We start from the raw sequence: 22729 nt of genomic DNA on the forward strand, positions 1-22729 counted from the left end.
TAGTGTGTACTATATGGTCTTTTTTTTTTTCAATCTGCCAAAACACTGCAAGGAGGAGTATTCGTTACTTGAGTCTTAAGTCTTTCAGACAATAGACTATGACTAAGACTTCTGCTGCTGCAGCTGACGCCAGTTGATTTGAATAGTGTTTATGGAACTAGACCTGCAAAATGTCGAACAGAAGGGCTGTATATGAATGTGTTTTTGTAGATACTGCCTGGTTTCTTCCCTGCCTTGCCCCTCCAGTGTGGCTACTTCCTACACTGTAGATCCCTATAAATCCTTCTTGCTGTGAGTTGACAAGTTGCCCAGGGATTTCTTAAGCTTCTCAGAAATTTTTGAAAAATTCAGTCACAAGTTTTGTAGCAAGTAGCCTGGTGAAACATGTAAGTTCCATCACAGCATGGTGAAATAATACTTTGAAATAAACAAAATTAGGTAGTTAGTGAGAATTTCAGTGCCTGTCACTGGATCCAGTACATAGTTTGTCATCCACAAAATAAATTAGCAGATAGACATTCTGGATGCAGAATGAACTGTATTCCCAACAGCCGTCAGCAGATACCTGGGACTAGAAAAATGCACAAACACTTCTAGTTTCTGTGTACAGACAATTTGATTAATTACCCAGTAATTATGGAAATTAAACTTATTTCTCTCTTGCTGAGGCTGGCCTACTAACAGGTCCCTTTGATCTTCATTAGCCTAGCATTCATTAGAAGAAAACTCAGATGTGCTCCTGACCTTTGTTAGAATGGGACATTTCAAAGACTCTTGCTGGTTAAAGAGTAACAGGAATTACTGCTCTTTCTGGGAATTCTGGGACATATGTAAAACATTACACAATCATTGTACCTCCTAATACAATTATGGCTGCAAGACTTAAAAAAAAGTAAAAAACTGCGTTAACTGAAATTATTAAACTTATGCAGAGATAGAAGCCCCCAAGTTTACTCTTAAATCCAGTGAGTTTTCTGAAGATATGTGAATTTCTGATTTACATGTTAAATTTTGTTAGTTGTAGTAGTACATTACCCATGCTGAATGCGGTGTAAACACATAGCAGTGTGATACAGTGAAAGGTACACCCAAGGGAAGTGCTTCCTAATACCTTAGTTTCATCCTCACTCCACAGCAGGATGAAAGATAGCTGTGTGCCTTTTTGACCTTTTCCTCATGGTTTTATTGTGTTCTGAAGGAAATTGGATGTGCAGAGAGGCAAGGAGCACCCAGGCACTCAGCAGGTCCTGAGATCTGGGCAGCCAGGAGACCAGGACTGGGGCAAGGCCACAACATGAGCCTGCCTGCAGCCTGGGATGTCTGTAGGCCCTGATGAAATCACTGGGGAGTAAAGTACGTCAAATGCTGTATGGAGCCACTGCCACTGCCATTCCAGTTAGACCAGATTAGAGTTGGGAAGAAAAACCAAGTGCAGAAAACTTCAGTGGCTTGCCTAAAGTCACACAGCAGACTCAGCTACGCAGAGAAGAGAACTGCGTCCAAGCCTCAGAAGATCAAGTTTGTTACCTGCCCCACTAAACTTTCCTTTGTGTCCTGCATGTCCATTGCTTGTTTAACTGTCTCTTTAAAAATCTCCTTTCAGTTTTGAGGCTGGTTATTTAAATCAGATGCTTAGACTTGGCAAACTTTGAAAGAAGTCAGCACTTGGAAGTGTTATCATGTCTCATCACAGTAGAGTGGGAAATACAGGATCAGCTTGTTGGTTAAATGCCAGAGACTTAGCAATGCCACTGCAATGAAAATAGCAGTGGGCAGAGAGAAGTTCTCATGTTTTAATTCTGGCTGGGAGCTAAGTACCACACAGCTGCTTGCCCATTCCCCCCACCACAAGATGGTGGGGGAAAATCAAAAAGGTAAAAGTGAGAAATAAACATATGCATGGAGATGAAACAGTTTAATAATTAAAAATAATTTTTTTAAGTTGTAAGAAAAAAAACCACAAAAAAGAACAACCAAAAAGAGAGGAAAATAAAACCCAAGAAAGACAAGTGGTGCAAATGAAAGCAGTTGCCCACCACCAACCAAGAACCTGATGCCCAGCCAGTCCCCAAGCAGTGCCCCAATCCACCAACCTCCCACCCAGCTTTATTGCTGAGGATGAAGCCAGATGGTCTGGAATATCCCTTTGCTTGGTTTGGGTCAGCTCTGCCTGCTGTATTCCCACCCAGTTTCTTGTGCATTCTTGTGCACTTTAGCCTACTCACTGGTGTCACAGTGTGAGGAGCAGAAAAGGTGTTGGTGCTGGGTAAGTGCTGCTCAGCAGTAACTAAATTGTCAGTGTGCTATCAACATTATTTCAGGCCCAAACCCAACACAACCCCATGCAAGCTACTATGAAGAAAGGTAACCCAGCCAAAACCATTACAGAAATGAAGACAGAGGTGATGCAATTGGACTTTGACACCTGCCCAGCAGGCAGAAAGGTATTGCACAATTCCATGCCATATTTTTCTAAGTAAACTTATTCAAAGTTTCTTTAAAATTATGCAATATATACTGTTACTACCTTACTGTCTAACCTCATATTTTAACAATTACCAAAAACAAGGCTCTTCCTTATCAGATGACTATTCTTATCTTTAGTGTCACCCAGACTGCTCACCCATCAGTAAAGGCATTTCTTGATAGTCTTGCCCACTTGCAGGTTTTGGGTGGTCACTGAAGCCATTTGCCAGCATATCCAGAAACAAAACTAGTGTCTGCAGCAGTGTTACACCGAGGCAAGCAGCAGCATAACTTAGCTTTTCTAGCATTAAACGAATTGCAAGCTGAAGCTAACTGTCCTGGGCACATAGCTGGGAATTCAGGTGTCTAAAGTTACTGAATGTGCTGAGTTCAATGATAGTAAAGCAGCAAGGCACCTTCCTGAAATCATGCATGGGTTGTAGCAGGTGGTCAAGAACTGTAGATGTGCTGAGTGCATGTTAGACAGCAGGGTGTGGTTACTGAACACCGACTTGTAGCCTTCATGTGTTAAAACTACATTCCTTCCTCCCTGCCATGTCTCAGCATCCCTTAAATGATGGGCAAACACTGACCAATTCCAACATCTCTTTGCTGTCACAGCAGGACCAAGAACCAGGAGGGTTTCTTGAGTTCCAGATCACATTGGTTTGGATTATGAAAATGCCGCACCATAACAAAAAGGTGCTGAGGAATCTGCACCACTAGCTACAGAATCTTTGTGGCTTCACAGAAGTATCTGAATAAAGATGAAAGTGCCTTTTTACTACTTTTAAGCCTTTTACTTATCTCCTTATAGCTCAATAGTTGGCAAGTTTGATGGGGTTTGGGACAGAGGAGCTCTTGTAGCCGTGAATCCACGTGACAGACAGCGGTTAGTAAATTGTATTGTTATTGTCTTTCTCTGATGTATCTGTGACAAGTTTTTGATTCTATGACTTGTTGATGAGTCCTTCTTTATTTAAAGCACTAACCTACACATCTTCTCCACCACAAGCATCTGCTGCAGTTGCAGAATGCTGTACTCTAGATTTGTGAACTTCCTTTGGGAAGCCACTCTGCCTCTTGGTGGGAATATAAGTGGTTTGTTCCAACCCTTCACTCTCCTTGATTCCAAATTTTTGTTCTTGCCTATTAGCAGCCCAAATTTAGTTTGAACCAACTCCCGGGATTTTTAAAAAGATACATAATCATAAATTCACAATAATTTTTAGAGATCAGTAACTGTAATGTGTATCATATTCTAGACTTGGTTTGACAGATGAGTACTTGGTTTGTCTGTTAATCTTGAGTTGAATGTGCAAAAAAAGGATAAATGCTTGTTTATGAGGAATAAATATAACCTTTATTTGATGGTTTTCATATGTAGCAGAAATTTCATGCTCCTGAAATTCATACTAAGTTTTGCTTGGTCAGTTGTGCAGTTCAGTTCAAATTCTGCCTGCATAGAAATGCATTTTGTTGAATATTTGAATGTTTTGCTTAAATGCTTTACAAAAATAATAAAGTATAATTTTTTCCTTCTAGCTATGCCAGTTTGATGGTCAGCCTAGTGGAGAAAAATTCTTCATATCTCCTTGTTAGAGTTTCATATGATCCAAACAAACACAAAGGTGAGAACTCTGGTACTGTTCATGTTGCGATTTTGCTTTAATATAAATTGTATATAGATAGAGTAGATGTATTAGTATCTTCCCCGAGTTTTTCATCTGCATAGCTTTGTTAACTGATCACACCAGTAAAACTGTGTGTTAAAAAGTGTAGATGTTGACCAAGCTTGAGACTGAATTTGGTTTTTCTCTAGCATTCAGATATGCTAAGGGTAGGTTGAGGACAGTACATGAACAATGAAATGAAACTGTAAGTGTGGCTTTTATAATGAAGCTGGAAGTGTGAGCACTTAATAACATCCTGTCTGGCCTCGGGAGCTTGAAACACTCCCAAGAACATCAGCTTCATGCTGTTTATCCAGTATTTGCAACCCAATGTGTTGCCCATCTTGGGCCTCTCTGTCAGCTCTACCATGCTCTGAATGTACTTGGAAGAGGTGAAATTCTGTAAAGTCATAAGGTATTTTTTCCTTTCATACTTTTTATATTATGTACTGAAGTATGAGATTGTTTTGTTAATACTAACTCACAAATGAAAGGGGTTTTTTGCTACTTTTGGGCCCTTCAGCATAATTATCCCCCCAAAAAATAGGTTTTGTTATCACAGGCAGCGATAGTTTAATTCATTGCTTTCCCTCTCACATTTGCTCAGCTTTTAGCTTTAATCATGCCATTGTACTGTAAAGAGACTGTAGACTGGATTCTCACAGCACACTGAGAGTGGTTGTATCCATGTCACATTCGTGATTCCCTGCTGCAGCTGGAGATGGAGCAGCAGTAACACCTGCAGCTGTCTGGCCCACCAAGGTGCCACAAGTTCCTGGATAAGCTTTCTGATTCCTGCTGATGGTGCTACACCCTGGGGCCCAATTACAGGCCAGGTGCTGTGAATGAAGGGACTGGCTCTCCTACTGCTGTGTCAATTTTGTCTTCTTCTCATTGTCTCCTCTCTAATTAGCTTCACCCCTTTTCTTTCAGGCCCACCATTTTATGTTCCTGAATCTGAAATTAAAAGTTTGTTTGGTGAGTAAAATTTCAGCTAACCCTTGGGAGGTTTTTCCAAAACACGTAAAGATGTTTATATGCCTCTACCTTGCCCTGTGACAAGTGATACAGTCATTTGCTGCTTATCTAAGGGCTGGAGTCATGGAAAAATACTGGGAAAAATAAATACCATTTAGCCACTGGGATTTTGCTGTCAAGCCACAGGGATTTTCTCTGTTCTTCAAGAGATATGAAGAAAACCCAGGTTTCTTGTATCCCTTTGGTGTCTTCTTATTCTCCCAGGATTCATACTGCACTCAGTAATCCTGTAGCTGCAGTCTTAGAATCCCATTTGACCATTTTGTCTTGGTCTGCACCTCATTGACCAGTTGCCTTGGTTTTAATACAAGTCCTACCAGTGCTATAGTTTCTGCTGTACTTTTGTGACAAAGAAGAAAAGTAACATGACACTCAAAGAAAATGCTAAAAATGTACAACTCAAATCCATAAAATAATGAAATTTGGAGCTGTGTCAGGAATTTAATTTTAAGAGTTCCTCCTGATGCACTGTAATGTCTCGCTTTTAAATTTACAACTTTCTGAGATTCCCACAGTGTTTGTGTGTAGTGAGTCATTGGCATAGACAGTTGCATCCCAGTGCAAAAGAGACAGATAATTTTCCCCCAATGCATTTGTGTCATTGTGTTAGGGTTTGTGAGGAAATCTGTTTATAAGATTTTTAGGTTTTTGACTGGATAGTTGGCATTTTTCATTGACTAATCATTCACTAAGTTGTTATTCTTACCTCCTTTTCAGGCAACTGCTGTGAAATTAAGTGCCTTGAAAAAGTCAATGACTTCTCAGAGAGGCATAGACAGTGGGGACTAGATTATTTTCTGGAGGTGCTATATATACTAAAGTTTGTAGCTTGATTAAAATTAGTTAAAATAACTTGCCTCCCATCTTGGTTTTACTTACTTCTCACATTTTAAAATGGGACATTCTTAAAGCAGGTTTTTTTCCATTTTGCTTACCAAGTCAGCTCTCCTACACAGCTGCCTTTACTGTCTTGTGATGTGAACAGCTTTTCTTAAACTCCATACACAAACAATCATTATTAAAGTGTATCTTTTTCTTCCATGTCAATCCAAATCATAAGAGCTGTGAGAAAGAAATGTTCCTGTTCCTTTTCAGCCATTGCTGGTCGATGCTGTCTGCCTGGGACTCTGCAGGTCGGCCTTGTTAGCTGGCAGCCCTGGGAGCAGTGGTAGCTGTGATTCAAACACTGGTTTTGGGGGTGCTGGCCTTGCACCAGGCTGGGCAGAGAGAGGTGGGGAGCTGCTGCAAGTTGGTTCTCTCCATCCCTGTGAATATACATCAAATTAAGAGCTGGCAGTGAGTGAGCAAGGCAAGCCAGCAGCTGCCAAGTGGAAATTACCATCATGCAAGAAAGGCTGGAGGGAAGTAGACTGGATGACAGTAAAGGGGAGAGTATGGGCAGAAAATGTCCTGGCAGTTGCCCACAGGTGTGCTGCTCCATCATTTGAAAGCACAGCTATGGGCAGGAAAACTAATGCGGAGGGGGAGGAGGGGTGGAACCAGGCCTCTGCGTTTACCGAAAGTGTCTCTATGGCTATCGAGAGATCACTCCAGCCAGCACTGCCTGGTGCTGTACAGAAAAGCCCTTCTCACACCCGTGCCGGTGTAAGGCACATATTCTCACTCACCCACGGAGTTGGATAACTCGTGCGTCACCAGAGACAAAGAACTCAGGGCGCTCAGTCAACTGGAGGTTCCAGGGATTTATTCTGAAGGGTTCCAGCGTGAAAGAGGGTGAGACACCCCAGCCGTCTACATTTAAAGGGATGGCTGGAGGGTCAGGGGAGAGGAGGCGGGGGGAACACCACAACCAATGGGAGGAGGAAGGGATGGAATCAGGGGTTAGGTTACAGCTGGGGGGATTTACATAATTTGGGGAGGAACCATCATGTTCTCCAGGGGGAAGGCTAAGATGGCTTCCACCAGTGGAGTTCTGCTGTATTGGAACCACTCAGCTCCCCAGCAGTTCCTGAGGTGGTATTATCCACCCCAACAGAAAACCAACAGGACTTGTAGGGTGAGAGGGTTCAAAGAGTGCTGGGGGAGCTGCAGGTGTTACTGCTAAGCGGTCCTCCATCATCTCTGAAAGGTCATGAAGTACAGGAGGTGTGCCTGAGGACTGGAGGAAAACCAGTGTCCTTCCAGTCTTCAAAAAGGGCAAGGAGGACCAAGGAAACCTTGGGCCAGTTAACCTCACCTTCATCCTTGGAACAACCCATCCTGGATGTCATCTCTAAACACGTGAAGGAAAAGGTTATGTGGAGTAGTCAACATGGATTCACCAAGTGAAATGGTCTGGCTTAGTGTACAGTGAGGTAGATTGAGAACTGGCTGAGTGGCAGAGCTCAGTGTTGTGATCAGTCTAGTTGGAGGGCTGTAGCAAGCAGTGTTCCCAGGGGTCAGTACTGGTCCAGTCATGTTCACTTTATTAATCAATGATCTGGATGAAGGGACAGAGCATACCTGCAGTAAGTCTGCTGATTATACAAAACTAGGGGGAGTGACTGACACACCAAAGTGCTGTGCTGCCATGCACCAAGACCTGGACAGGCACAGGAGCCAGGCAGAGGAACCTAGTGAAGTTCAATGAAGGCAAGGGCAGAGTCTGGCACCAGGGGAAGAAAAACCCAGGGCACCAGCACAGGCTGGGGGCTGGCCTCCTGGAAAGCAGCTTTGTGGAGAAGGACCTGGGAGTCCTGGTTGTGATAAATCCCAAGTGTAGTTCACAAATCGTTTAAGAAAGATGTTCTTTACTTTTGTTAAGTTCTGCCTTTATAAAGATAGTTTCTGTTTTAAAGCAAGCTGTTATGTTTGTAAGTGCCTTTGCACAACCCCCCACGAGGCAGCCACAAGGCAGCCTAGCCTTGGCACAACCCCCACCAGGAGCCTGCGCAACCCCACAGTGAGGACTATGCCCAGCAGCAACCACAATGCAGAGCACACCAGCCTAGACGACTCAGCGGCCAATCAAGACTCACAAAGAAACGCCAATCAAAGCCTACGAGGGGACACAAGGGGAGGGAAATACAAAAAAGTATAAAAGAAGGTAACTTGTAACCATGGGGTGCGGTGCCGTGGGTGCAGCAGGAGACTCACCCAGCCGCCCAGCGCTGTTTGGCTGATACCTGCTTGCTTTTTAATTAATAAATTCTTTTTAATTAGATCCACGTCTCTGATTAGCTTTTTGAGACCTAATTTATAAGAAATTGGTGCCGTGACTCGGATCGGGGTCTTCCCCTGGAGTCCCCCAAAGGGAGGCGCCCCGTCGTGATTTGACGGCCTGGAGGGGGCACTTCACGGGCGCCTCTACCCGACGAACCTCAATTCCAGGTATCAGCCAAGGGTTAGAAACCCCTGAAAGTTCGTGCACGAAGACCACAAGACGCCGGACAACGGGGTGTGAGTACAGAAACACACTAGGGTCTTACGTGGTCGGGGTGGTTTTCCCGGAGTGCAGTGTGTGAGACGCCCACAGAGAGGCGATGTGAGTGTGTGAGATGCCCACAGAGAGGCGATGTGAGTGTGTGAGATGCCCACAGAGAGGCAATGCGAGTGTGTGAGACGCCCACAGAGAGGCGATGTGAGTGTGTGAGATGCCCACAGAGAGGCAATGCGAGTGTGTGAGACGCCCACAGAGAGGCGACACAAGTGCGGGCTCTCCAGTAGGCCCCAACAGAGAGGACTCGTGTGTGTGCGTGTGTGAGGGCACTCCGGAAGATGGTGCAGAGGTGTAGCAAGGCCTCTAGTTCCATGGGTGGGGGTGCAAAACTCCCGGATATCCCTCCTGATAGTCCGTTGGGAAGGCTACTCAATTATTAAGCTGACGACCCTCGGAAACAGGGGAAGAGTGAAAGTAAAATGATACATTATTGTATGGTGGTCTGAGGAAAAAAGCAAATTAGACCAGACTCTTTGTATTAGCTTGTATTTGGATCAGATGAAGAATCTGTGTGCCAAGCATTGAACATTTGGGTTAACAGTAAGAAATCGTTCAATCAGGAAGAGAGTGACTATGCAGCTCTCTAGCTCCCTAATATGAAAAGAGCAGGGGTGTTTATGCTTCAAAAGAAAGATAAACGAAAAAAATCTGCTGATTCACCCCCAGCATGCGTGCCATCCCCCCTTACAGCTCTGCCAGATCAGGCGCAGGGGGGAAGGGCAGAGCCCCCTTCAGCTCTGCTGGATCAGGCGCAGGGGAGAGGGGCAGAACCTCCTTCAGCTCTGCCAGATCAGGCGCAGGGGGGAAGGGCAGAGCCCCCTTCAGCTCTGCTGGATCAGGTGCAGGGGAGAGCGGCAGAACCTCCTTCAGCTCTGCCAGATCAGGCGCAGGGGGGAAGGGCGGAGCCACTATCTCCTGGAGATCAGGGGAACCCCCTGTCTGGAGACGAGGGTGGTGTCTCACGAGGCCCGGTAACCCAGAGCAGAGCTCGCAACCTATATCCCCTAGGGGAGGTGACTGTGGAGGTGGTGAACCAACAGGGGGGTTGGGAAGCACCTGGCATAAAATATGTGGCAATTCCTCTAAACTCCATAGATGTCCGTGAATTTAAAAAAAAAAGAGATAAAACATCTTTTAAAAAACCCTCTCGGAGTAGCAGAAAGGGTAGATCAGTTCCTAAGCCCAAATATCTATACCTGGGATGAGTTACAATCAACTTTAAGCATCTCGTTCACAGCAAAAGAAAAGCATATAATTAATGTTGCGGTTTTGGAGGATGTTACAGCAGACTTTACCCTAGAGCTTCTCTACCCAGCTCAGTTCAGCGCCTCAGTGCTCCAAACCCTCTGTCCCAGGGCTGGACACTGCGCTCTCACCGGCCGGGGAGCCATAAGGCTAGCTCTGGTTCGTCTGCTTCCACAACCGGCGATGATAAAGGAGGCGAGGAGGGTCTATGCGTTGTGTCCTTGGAAGATGTTTATTCGCATGGTGCAGCAGAGGCCAACGACCTCCCCGAGGCAGAGATGCCTCGAGGGCGAAGGCCTCACATGCTCAGCACATGTGGAGCATAAACACACATGGAGCATAGACAGCAAGATGGCGGAGGGTAAGGGGTTTTATAGGGAAACAGAGAGGGGCAGGGACAGCACACAGGCCCAGTGACCTCTGGGTTCAGGGGAGGTACAGGGGCGGAGTTAGGAGTACAGGAACCAATAGGGGAAACCCGAGGGAGTGGCCAGGGCCACGTGGGGTTAGGGTACAGGAACCAATAGGGAAAACTGGGGGCGTGGCTAGGACTATGTGGAGTAGGGAAGGCAGGACAATAGGTGACAAGTACAGTTGTTAAGAAAGGGGTGTGGGGAACTTGCAGCTATTATCACAATATTTCCCCATTTTTTACTAAATTAAAGAAGGAAAGGCTTTTCCTAAAAGCTTTCATAGCAAATTTTTAAACAACAGGAAAATGGTAAAACAACATAATGTAAAGCAATGACAAAATTAGTTTTGCTGTGAGTATGGGGAAAACGATGATGCAGCTGGCTGATTTTGATGTTGGAATTCAGTACAGGCTGAATTTTCGGACTGCAGTCATGTTTGTAGTCTGTTTTTCTTTTGCTGGGGCTGCTAAGATGAAGGCAGGGTTTGCAGCAGCAACGGGGTTGTCACCGAAGTCTTTCTCAGCTTAGGAGAGGGAGAAAACTTTGGACGCAGTGCAGCTCCACTGGGTGATACACAGCTCTTCCCTGCTGTGGCTCTGCTGTGTCTGGAACAGTTCCACTAGGCTCCAGCACGGCCGGACGGCAGCACAGCTTCAGGGACTGCTCTGGCGCAGCTCCACTAGGCTCTGGGGGCAGTGTCTGCCGCGGGGAGCTAGAGGTGCAGCCCCACCGGCTCCTCCGAGCTTGCCGCAGGCAACTGGAGGTGCTGCTCCGCTCCCAGCCAGGCCATAGCTGCTTCTGGCTGAGAGGGAACACCTGGGAGGATGGGAGGAGGGGCCCACACCGCAGAGAAACACTCAGATGGGGAAGGATCTGTAACCGAAGAGAGCGCCCACCGACGCGGGGGGAGGGGCTACAACGGAACACGAGGGATGCAGGGAGCAGGGCTTTGGCAAGCCCGGGAAAATTTCAAGGGGAAGAAGACAACATGGCGTGCCTGACCATGCGGCCGGCGCCATATTGGAAAACACGTGGAGTCAGGTCGGCTGAGGTTTGGGGCACAGGAAAGGAGGTTAGCAGGGATCTCGAGTTAGAGTGATCAGTTCTAACCCGGGAAAGGGACAGGAGAGGCTGAAAAACATACGATCAGCTGTCTCCTGAGAGACAGAGGGGGAGCACGAGCTGGTGGAGGAGGAGGTGTCACCAACACATGGCCGGCACCATGTTGGGGGATACATGCAGGGGAAGGTGCTTATTAGGGAGAGAACAAGGGTTTTTCACTGCCAGATAACTAAATAAAACAAAACACAGATTAGTTTACTTTATCTCTCGCGCGCAAAAACTTCCCACACAACAGCTGATTCCCCATTCCTTATAAAATATGTCTAATTTTATAAGAAAAATTTCTCCCAAAATGGGGGCACAAAACTTAGGTCTCCCCTTGTTAGAAGTGGGTTTTTTCTTGTCGAGATTTCGCATGGAGCGTGACTCCCTTCACCTCGACAAGACACCACCTCTAACCCTCCACCCACCCCGAGGCAAAAAGAACAAACTAAAAAGAAAAAAGGGACTCCCATACCAAGCCGACCAGGCCTTCACCGGCTCCCCTCCCAAGGGGCTTTCCAGAGGGCTTACCAAGCACGGAGAATCAAAAAAAAAGCACTCGGGATGGTCCACCGCCGTTCAGCCGACCTCCTTGAAAAGCGCGACTTTTTTCCAGAGGCTACCGGCCGCCCCTTCGGTCTTCTCGCTGAATGCAAGCTTCTCGTCGGGGAAATGGCTTCCCAAATGCGACTACTCCCCTGCCGCAGTTGCGGCTGCAGGGGGATGCTTTCCAGGGTGGCTTCTGCCCCACGTTGGGCGCCATTTGTTGCGGTTTAGGAGGATGTTACAGCAGACTTTACCCTAGAGCTTCTCTACCCAGCTCAGTTCAGCGCCTCAGTGCTCCAAACCCTCTGTCCCAGGGCTGGACACTGCGCTCTCACCGGCCGGGGAGCCATAAGGCTAGCTCTGGTTCGTCTGCTTCCACAACCGGCGATGATAAAGGAGGCAAGGAGGGTCTATGCGTTGTGTCCATGGAAGATGTTTATTCGCATGGTGCAGCAGAGGCCAACGACCTCCCCGAGGCAGAGATGCCTCGAGGGCGAAGGCCTCACATGCTCAGCACATGTGGAGCATAAACAACACGTGGAGCATAGACAGCAAGATGGCGGAGGGTAAGGGGTTTTATAGGGAAACAGAGAGGGGCAGGGACAGCACACAGGCCCAGTGACCTCTGGGTACAGGGGAGGTACAGGGGCGGAGTTAGGAGTACAGGAACCAATAGGGGAAACCCGAGGGAGTGGCCAGGGCCACGTGGGGTTAGGGTACAGGAACCAATAGGGAAAACTGGGGGCGTGGCTAGGACTATGTGGAGTAGGGAAGGCAGGACAATAGGTGACAAGTACAGTCGTTAAGAAAGGGGTGTGGGGAACTTGCAGCTATTATCACAATAAATTAAGACAGCAGGTATGCAAGTTTGAGATAATCAACATCCACAAAGTCCCATTAGTTGTAAAATGGCCGTTACAGCAGCCCAATTGGGATAACCAAAACCCACAAGATCGGGTTAACATGCGAGACCTGAGAGCTTACGAGAGAAGTTTCTTCGGTCTGAGAGCTTACGAACTGAGAGAGAGTTTAACCCTCCACAAAAAAAGAGAAGGCAAAGACATAGGCAAAGTTGTGTGTTTTTACTGCCAGAAACCAGAGCATTTGAAAAGAACTTGTAGACAGAAGATTGCTGATGAGAAAATGTTTGCTAAAAATTAAGGGTGTCAGGAGCTCTATTTGCTGGAGTCACATTAGACCACCAAGCCCTTGATAAAGATTAAGACCCCAGCGACAAGAATTTAAGTTCCTTGTGAACTCAAGAGCTGAAAACCCAACGATTCAGTCTTTGCTATTAGAGTACAGAATTTCCAAAGACACAGTACAAGTGATTGGGGCAAAACCAGAGCCTTTTAGAGTACCCGTAATTAAAGATGTACCATTTAAAATGCTCTAAATTAGGGTTAAGAACATTAATACTATTACCAGAAGTTGAATTTAATTTGTTGAGATGAGATCTCATGATTAAATTAAGCATTAGGCTACAAATAAAGGAAAAAGCAGAAATTACTGAGGTTTAAATTTATGTTAAAATTCACCAATTTACTGATTGCTGTTGGCTGTTTGTTTAGTTTCAAGAAAGGTAATGCTTCATGCCAGCAATTGTCTACTTTAGTTTGTAATTTTTTTTATGCTTTTGTTGTTGTTTAAAAGAAGCCTACAAATCTGTGTGTCTAACATCACAAGTTTAATTTAAGTAGAAAAGAAAGAATCATAGTCTCAGATAATGCACTCCAGATGTAAACAGAAGGGACACTCTGTGCCCTTCAGAAGTGAATGGAATCACAGCACCTGACAAGCAGGGTCAGGGTGAAAAGAGAAGATGAATCCAGGGCATTCAGGTTGCTCCTGCTGCTAAAAGACTGTGCCTGTAGAAGCAGATGTTCCATGTGCCCCGTTACCCAGACAGTGAGCTGGAAGGATCAGCTTTAATTCTGAAGTTGATTTAGTTTACTAATTTAATAGTTTGTTTCAGATGTTCCATGTGCCCGTTACCCAGACAGTGAGCTGGAAGAATCAGCTTTAACTCTGAAGTTGATTTGGTTTACTGATTTAATGGTTTGTTTAAATATTTGAAAAAAGCACAGTTAAACTTTGAGTTAAACATATCACTCACTGATGTTTAATAACCAGATTTTAGTGGTTTTCTTTTCTTGGTACAGATTCCTGACTGACATGGTTGATTGTAAATGACCATTTGATTTGAATACCATGCAGTTGGATGTATAAGAGCAAAGATTTTGTATAACTGGAGAAGTTTTATTATTACTGGAATTGTGTTCAGTCAAATGCATTGTTTAAAATTGTTTCCCTTCTGCCTTACTACCAGTTAGAGACTAAATGCACTAAGTAGTGTGGTCCACATCATTTTGCAGAAGATGAGCACAGTGTTAACTATCTTCATTCAATACTGAATCTGTCGTGCAAACTGCTGAAAGGAAGGAAGTCAAGTCCTGGTTGGACCCCTGGGAGCGAAAAAGTGGTGGAGAGGGATTCAAGTTCGGTTGCCCGAACCCCTGGGACTGATTAGACGAGAGTCTGCCATAAGAACCGCTGAGAAAGAATAAACTCACGCCAGCTGTGTAAAGAAACTCACCTGAGATCTAACGTAGCAAATCATCTCGTCACAGCAACCTGAAGATTTAAAGCTAAGACTCAAAAAGCAATAACTTTCCTATAATCAGTATGCATCCTGTTAACATTTGTCTAAAGAAGCCTACCCACAGTCATAGATCAGGGTACACTTTTGGTCAATATGCACAAAACTATGTAGTTAAATGCTATAATGTTGATTGCAATTGTTATCCTTTTGTGTGCTTTGTTTGCAAAGTATGCAAGGAAAAGTGGTGGACCCATTGCAGGCGAGGGACACCCCCATCGGGGGTTTACCTCCCTTGCTATAAAGCTAAAAGAGATGACACAATGCAAATGTTACAATTGGCAGTTAACCTGGGCAGATTAGAAAAAGGGTCTAAAGAATGGTGGGAGATCTTTGCCCAAGGCATTCACCCCGGGTTGTACTGTTACCATTCCAATGAACCCAAACCCTTAGCAGCCGAACTTATTGGGAGCGAATGCAGAGTCGAGCTTATATACCTACCTCCCGGAGGAAAAGCAGTTAAACATAAGAACTGGAACAGTTATAAGATCCGCTGAAAACAGCGGGTGGAAACCTATGGGTTCCCTGAAGAAATCCCTTGCTGCTGTGAAGAAGGATATCCCTGTGGCCAGAGGCAACCTGGTCAACGAGCGAAGCAGAGGGAAATCGAGAGTGAGAACAAAACCTGGGATCATGACCTTGAGCTCCCTTTCCACAGAGCAGAGTAAACTGGGGTGTTTGCCAGCCAAATTGGGGAACAATCTGGCTTTATTTAAAACATCAAAAGCAATGAGGTCCCCCACTAGAACCTTACCAATATTATATATAACCTTGATATTAGCCTGTTTTACATTGCTCAGTATCCTGCAGCACTTTGATTCAGACACATCCACAGCAGCCCTTTAAATAGTCTATAACATAGACACATTCGCAGTGCTCAAAAGTAAAAGAGTAATAGAGCTACGAGCACCCAGCTTTAAACTACACCTGAGTTCCTTTATTAAGAGCTATAAGCACAGTGTGAGAAACTTTTATATGTACCTAGCATCCAACCCAAGAAAAAGCTACTGCAACTGGCCAAGTAAATATCATTGTCCATATTAAAACTGTGAAACCGTAACACTAACAAAAACTGATAACTACCTAAGTGCTAACCTATAGAATTCAAGTGGTAAAAATCAGATTGGTGATTTTCAAAGACAACAAAAACAGAAAGATCTGGATCATCATCCACACAGCTGTCATAAAAACCACAGCTTGTTAGCACTCTTGCTCAGCAATCACAGCACGCTGCTCCATCAGCATAACAAAACAAACACTCTAGCACTCCACCTCGGAGCTGGGAGCACACAGAGGCTGCTTAAAAGCAGCACACCTAGTGCTCATCAAAACACAATACGAAACCATCCCAATTAATAGTAATAATGAGGGCCTAGCCCTCAGCAGTGATGCTGACTTATCAGTATAGAAGTTAAGTCACTTAATTCAAGTAAAAACTACGTTCAGTTCTTTGCACCACTGTTCTTAAAACGATTTCGTAAACTAAATGAACATAAGAGAAAAGGGGGGGAAATTGTGATAAATCCTAGGGGTAGTTCACAAATCGTTTAAGAAAGATGTTCTTTACTTTTGTTAAGTTCTGCCTTTATAAAGATAGTTTCTGTTTTAAAGCAAGCTGTTATGTTTGTAAGTGCCTTTGCACAACCCCCCACGAGGCAGCCACAAGGCAGCCTAGCCTTGGCACAGCCCCCACCAGGAGCCTGCGCAACCCCACAGTGAGGACTATGCCCAGCAGCAACCACAATGCAGAGCACACCAGCCTAGACGACTCAGCGGCCAATCAAGACTCACAAAGAAACGCCAATCAAAGCCTACGAGGGGACACAAGGGGAGGGAAATACAAAAAAGTATAAAAGAAGGTAACTTGTAACCATGGGGTGCGGTGCCGTGGGTGCAGCAGGAGACTCACCCAGCCGCCCAGCGCTGTTTGGCTGATACCTGCTTGCTTTTTAATTAATAAATTCTTTTTAATTAGATCCACGTCTCTGATTAGCTTTTTGAGACCTAATTTATAAGACTGGTGATCAACAAGTTAGCCAGCAGTGCGGCCTTGTGGCCAAAAAGGCCAGTGGTGCATTAGGGTGCATTAGGAAGAGTGTGATCAACAGGTCAAGGGAGGTGATCATGCCCGTGTACTCAGCCCTGGTGAGGCCACATCTGGAGTGCTGTCCAGTTCTGGGCTGCTCGGTACAAGAGAAACCTCAACACTCTGGCATGGGTACAGCAGAGGACTATAAAGATGGCTGGGGGACTGGAGCATCTTGCTTATGAGAAAAGGCTGAGAGAGCTGGGATTGTTTGTCCTGGAGAGGAGGCAACTGAGAAGGAACTCATCAGTGCTTATGAATATCTTTAAGGGCAGCTGACCAGAGGATGGGACCAGACTTTTCAGTGGTGCTCAGGTACAGGCCAAGGGGCAACAGGCACAAACTGAAACACAGGAAATTCCATCTGAATATGAGGAAAAACTTCTCTGCTTTGAGGGTGACAGAGCATGGGAACTTCTCCCCTTTTGCAGCTTATTTTGAAAGGGAAGCTATGAGTGCAATGTGGTGTATTCTATTCATCAAGAATAGAAGGCGAGTAAAAGCCATGGGGCTTTTTAGAGTGCTGTAATCCTAGAGCTGCTGTCTTGGTTTGAAAGACAGGTGTCTGCCAAGAGAGGTTGAACCTTCCCCTAGAGCAGAGGATGTGATTTTCTTCCCCTCCTCCCTCTGAATTATTTAATTTTGGTAAATCAAGGGCTTTCAGGCAAAGGTATGGGAAAAAGGAGTATCAGTTCTTTACTAGTATCTATAAACAAACAATAACAATAATAGCAAACCACAACTAGAACCAGAAAAAAAACCAGACAGCAAATAACGTGAGCTGCTGAGCCTTCTCCCGTGTGGTGCAATCACGGTTGCAAGCAGCAGGGGCGCTGTTGAGCTCCCGGCCGGCCAGGTCAGGTGCGATGACTCCCGAGCGGCTGCAGGTGGCGCTGTGGCGCAGGGTCAGGTCAGCGTCGGGGAAGCTGTACTGGCGGAACAGGCCGAGGAAACGCGGAGGGCAGCCAAGCAGCTCGGAGCAGCGAGAAAAGCAGGGCAGCAGAAGCGGGCGCCGCCTCTCTCTCTCTCTCTCTCTCTGGGGCGGGCAGCAGGGGCCGCGGGACTCTCCCGGCAGCAGCCACGAGGGAACGCAGCCCGGGGTGGGGGGGGAAAACGTGCCCTTCCCCGTGGGAAGAAAGGTTGAATCAAAGCTCACCCAGCCAGGCGAAGAGAAGAGAAAGTTGGATTTCCTCTGGTGGCAGCTGGAAAGCAGAGAGCCAGCAGCCTCTCCCCTCCGCGTCCGGACCTCGAGAGAGAGGTTCCCAGGGCTGGCTCTTCCCTTACCATGCCCCTCCCAAGCATACCTTTGTCTTTTACAAAAGACTTGATAGCCCTAAAACACCCAACCATTTGTTGCATAGTAACTGGAATGGGAAGAAATTCTCAACCCCCAACAGCTGCAAATGGGTCTGATGGTTTTAGCACAGCAGTCCCCACACCCACAGCCCATTGGGACACTCAATATTGCTTGTAGATACTTGTGTTTCAAGTTTGGGTTGACAGAGAGAAGAAGGGGTATAGCCAGTGGGCCAGTGCAAGCTGGGAGCTGCTGGCTTTGTTTTCACTCCTGGCGTGTACTGCAGCTACCAGGTTAAAGCATCTCCTTCTTTCAATCCAGAAAGCTTTTCCTGATGCAACATGAGAGCTGCTGAAGTTTATCTCAGACTTCCAGATATGTGATAGCCACAAAAGGCCAGGTGCTTGGCACGAGGCTGCCACATGCTCTGTGGTGTCCTGCTCAGGACTCCCAGGCATGCGACAGCCTGGCAAGAGCAATGCCACATGCCAAACAAGCCATTTTAGGACGCGTAAGATGGTTCTCTGTGTTTACCCTGAAATTACTCTGAGAATACACTGTAAATACACCTTGCAGAACAAGCACACGCTGCACCTTACAAGACGTGTGTACTTACCTGAGAAATGTATCTACTAGTACCGAGTGTAATTATTTTTGTTGTGTTTCTTAAAGTTTCCCAAAACAGCAGGAGAAATCCAATGAAATAAAGATGTTCAGAGGGATGGAGCACATCTCCTATGAAGATGGGTTGAGAGAGCTGGAGTGGTTCAGCCTGGAGAAGGCTCTGGGGAGACCTTAGAGCAGCCTTCCAGTACCTGAAGGGCCGGTAAGAGAACTGGAGAGAGACTTTTTACAAGGGCATATAGTGAAGAGACAAGTGAAAATGGCTTAAAACTGACAGAGGGTAGGTTTGGGTGATATATTAAGAAGAAATCCTTAGTGCAAGGGTGGTGAGACCAGAACAGGTTGCCCAGAGAAGCTGTGGATGCCCCATCCCTGGAAGTGTTTAAGGCCAGGTTTGATGGGCTCCCAGCAACCTGGGCTATACTGGTCATTCCTGCCCATGGGAAGGGGGATTGGAACTAGATAATCTTCAAGGTCCCTTCCAACTCAAACCATTCAGTGATTCCATGAGAGAGTGAAATTGTGGCTTAACTCCTTACTCTGGGGGTTGGGGCATAAGTAGAGCTAGTAGTGGTATGGTAACTTGGTAACTGGATGTCTGTAAGAATCTGGTGTGTATATGAATATTCTGGCGGGTACTTGACTATTCTTGTGGCTATTTGAGCATGCCGGTGGACATCTGAATGTTCTGGTGGGTGTATGACCACTGGTGGGTGTAGGGGCGCTGTGCTGGGTGCAGGGACGCTTCGCGGTGGCAGCGGGAAGGGCAGCCCGGGCCGCAGGGCCCCAGCGCCGTCCCGGCTGCTCCGCCCCCGCTGGCCCGCAGGGGGCGCGGCCGCCTCAGCCGCGCTCAGCGCCCGCCCCGCTGGGCCCGGGGGATCGGGGCCGCTGCGGGCAATCCCATCGCTCTCCTCAGACTGGGATGGCGGCGGAGTACGAGGCGGAGCTGAGCGTGCTGGAGTGCCGGGTGTGCTTCGAGCCGTACGGTCCCGACGAGCAGCGGCGGCCACTCAACCTGCCCTGCGGGCACGTCCTCTGCCGGGGCTGCGTGGGGGCCCTGACCGGCGCCGAGCGCCGGAGGCTGGAGTGTCCCTTCTGCCGGCGGCCCTGCTGCCCCGCCGAGACCAGCGAATGCCGCCCGCTGCTGCAGCTGCTGGAGCTCCTGGGCCCCGCCGGCGGCCTCGCCTCGGCCATGGGCAGGAGCGGCGGAGGAGCGGCGGCGCCGACCCCCGCGGGGCTCGGGCTGCGGTTGTGCCTGGGGGGCTGGGGGTCGCTGGTGAACCCCACCGGGGTGGCGGCCTGCCGCGGGTCGGGCCGCCTGGCAGTGGCACACGACGGCAAGAAGAGGATCCACGTCTTCGGGCCGAGCGGGTGGTGCCTGCGGCGGTTCGGGGAGCGGGGGGACGCGGACAACGACATCAAGTATCCGCTCGATGTGACGGTCACGGCGGACGGGCACGTGGTGGTCACCGACGGCGGGGACTACTCCGTGAAGGCGTTCGATTTTGACGGAAGGGGGGTCCTGGCTGTCCGGGAAGGCTTCTGTTTGCCCTGGGGCTTGGATGCCACCCCCAAGAGCGAAATAATCCTCACCGACTCGGAGGCAGGCGCGCTGTACCGCTTGACGGCCGACTTCCCAAGGGGGGAATTAAAGAAGTGTCAGATGATCCGGTCCCGGCTTGTCAGCCCCAGAGCGGTCGCGGTCTGCCAGACCTCGGGTGCTGTCGTGGTTATAGAGCACCTGAAAGCTCGAGGACCGAGCAAGGGTAGCACCCGCGTCAAAATATTCAGTGCGGAGATGGATCTCATCGGTCAGATGGACAGCTTTGGTCTGAACCTCGTTTTCCCTTCCAAAATATATGCTACTGCTGTGGCCTTTGACAAAGAAGGTCGTGTTGTAGTAACGGATGTATGTAGCCAGGCTGTAATATGCCTAGGGAAACCCGAGGAATTTCCCATCTTTAATCCTCTAATTAGCCACGGGCTTTCTTATCCTGTCGGACTGACTTACATGGCAAATGATTCACTCGTCGTTTTAGACAGCGGTGATCATTCAATAAAAATATATAGCTCTACCTGAGTGGGCTTAGATGCTTACTGCTGCAGGCTCAAGCTGCTTTTGGCCATAAAGCATGTGGAGTTCTGGTGTTTGTAGGCATGGAGGGAGGAGGCAGTTTCTGGGCTTTAAGTGAAATTACCCTCTGACCACCATGCCGTGCTTCCTGCAAAAGTTGTATCGAATCTCTTGCCTACCTGTGGCAGAGGACCTGGCTGTTGCTGCCTGTAGCCAGCAATAAACCAACCAGACAAATAATTTGGCATTTTAAAGCAATTCTGTGCCTTGGCAACCAAAGGTTTTTGGTTCTTTTTGATGAATAATCAAAGACCAGCACCTGTGAAAGTAATGTGCCATTTATTTACATTTTCCGGCACATAGTTTTCAATATTCTTAATTAACACTCCTGAGGGTGACAGAACTGTTTCCAGGAATTGTGCACAAGGAAGGAGGTTGCTTTGGCAGAATGATAGAATTGGAAGCTTTCGCCCAGGTTGCCTAAATCCAGCTAAGATCATTGTGATGGAGGAGCTACCATTGATAAATGAGTTACGAGAAGTGAATTTGTGTTCAAAGAGCATTTTTCTCCATACCAGGAAAATACATTTCTGGGGGCACCCCTTTGCTAGTTTATTCCCACCTTTGTTAAGGTTGTACTGGAGTACTTTGTCTTCCTCTAAAATGCCCACATCTGTGCCTTCACCTAGAGATAATCTGGTGTGTGGTTACACAGCATGGACAGCTTTCCCTAAAAGCCCCCTGAAGTATTCATGTTAAGACCACAAATACTCCTGCATATGTGAGTTTGAGCTGGCTGTGCTGTTAAGACAGCTACAGATATGAGGTTTTCAGCACTGCCTGCCCCTGTTTTGTCATTAATGTGGTGCTTTTGCACCCCAAACTCCAGGATTCAACTGCAAATTGAAATGTTACTGACAAGTAATAGAGAAAAGGGGACATAAGCCTCATTTTTTTACTAGCTTCCAAATGAGATGTTGTTGATTGTGAATACACAGGAGATTTAGGTCAGTTTATATTCTCTTGTTTTACTCACAGTAATATTCTCACTTATATTCTCACAGTTTTACTGTGGACACAAGTTCTGTTGCCTTATTGCACAGTGGAAATTATGGTGTATGTGAGTTATTTTGAGAAGAATTTAACACCCCCACTAGAAGTCACTGCTGCATTTTTAGGCATTCACGTGCTGCTAAAATGATTATTGAGATGGTTCAGCATTAAAATTAAGTTAGATATAAATGTAAACTCTATCTGAGGTAGAGATGAGTGGGTTAAAATGGTATAAAAATTTCAGGTAATTTTTTTTTTTAGTAATTGAAATCATTAATATTAACTAACGTAATCTGAAATTCACAGGCAAACTATCAATAATTATTTTATCTGGCTTTTGGTCTGACTTCAGGGCATTTAATAACTGCATGTATTACAGCACCAGTGATTTACCAAATACCTGCATTAAATTGGAGCAGTTTAGCCCTCTAATTCAACCAATGTGTTAATCTGTTTTGTGTTAACATTTATGTAAACAAAACAAATCTATTAATTGCAGCTATTTGTAAAGGTTAATTGAGCAGCGACTTGTCAATAAAGTGTGATTTGCTCACTCCTATATTTTTATAACTTAGTGACAATTCCTCATATCTTTTCACCATGTTTTTTTGTTACAACACCATTTCTGTATTGCAGTTGCCCTGTAGATGATTTCTTCTTCTGTTTGGCGATATCCTGCAGAATTTGTTGTAGGGCCATTTGTTGCTATTGAAAATTATATGGATCTGCACAGTTGGTATTTTTCACCCTTCTCTACTGCCAGGCCAAACAGTGAGTGCCTTTGGAAGAACCAGAAATCCTCCTTGGCTGTTCTGCAACGGGAGCTGTATGGCCCTGAGCAGGAGCCCGGTTGGGAGGTCAGGAAAGGAATTTACTCAGAGAAGCAGACCCTTGGATTATATATTCTTTTCTAGATGCCAGGGAGACAGCTGTCTTTGATAGAAACAATTAGATAACACTTCCTTTGGGGGACTGCTGTGTGCATGCAATGCCATCAATGCTGTATTCATAC

At 46.5% G+C, this 22729-nt stretch overlaps 2 protein-coding genes across 4 annotated transcripts in view; both read left to right on the forward strand.

Annotated features, from left to right (window-relative positions):
* TPMT (thiopurine S-methyltransferase) overlaps positions 1-19214 on the forward strand; it is a 23123-nt gene extending 3909 nt beyond the window's left edge. Inside the window, exons 6-9 of one of the 3 annotated variants that reach the window (XM_085051806.1) lie at positions 3284-3358; positions 4012-4097; positions 5073-5117; positions 5895-6029. In XM_085051806.1, coding sequence (XP_084907932.1) covers positions 3284-3358; positions 4012-4097; positions 5073-5117; positions 5895-6010 — 322 coding nt within the window. In that variant the 3' untranslated portion in view covers positions 6011-6029. Of the gene's footprint in view, positions 1-3283; positions 3359-4011; positions 4098-5072; positions 5118-5894; positions 6030-18638 lie in introns of those variants that run through there. The other 2 variants (XM_085051805.1, XM_085051804.1) reach the window with 2 other exon arrangements.
* Positions 19215-19307: 93 nt separating this feature from the next.
* Positions 19308-22276, forward strand: NHLRC1 (NHL repeat containing E3 ubiquitin protein ligase 1). The gene has a single exon (XM_085051792.1). The coding sequence runs from the start codon at positions 19513-19515 to the stop codon at positions 20668-20670; it is 1158 nt and encodes a 385-aa protein (XP_084907918.1). The 5' UTR covers positions 19308-19512; the 3' UTR covers positions 20671-22276.
* The last annotated feature ends 453 nt before the right edge of the window (positions 22277-22729 follow it).

The sequence above is a fragment of the Lichenostomus cassidix genome, chromosome 2, assembly GCF_008360975.1.
Source record: "Lichenostomus cassidix isolate B80296 chromosome 2, HeHo_3.0, whole genome shotgun sequence".
Taxonomy (NCBI): domain Eukaryota; kingdom Metazoa; phylum Chordata; class Aves; order Passeriformes; family Meliphagidae; genus Lichenostomus; species Lichenostomus cassidix.

Coding starts and splice junctions, on each gene's coding strand:
- NHLRC1 (XM_085051792.1), top strand. CDS start 19,513: ATGGCGGCGGAGTACGAGGCGGAGCTGAGCGTGCTGGAGTGCCGGGTG.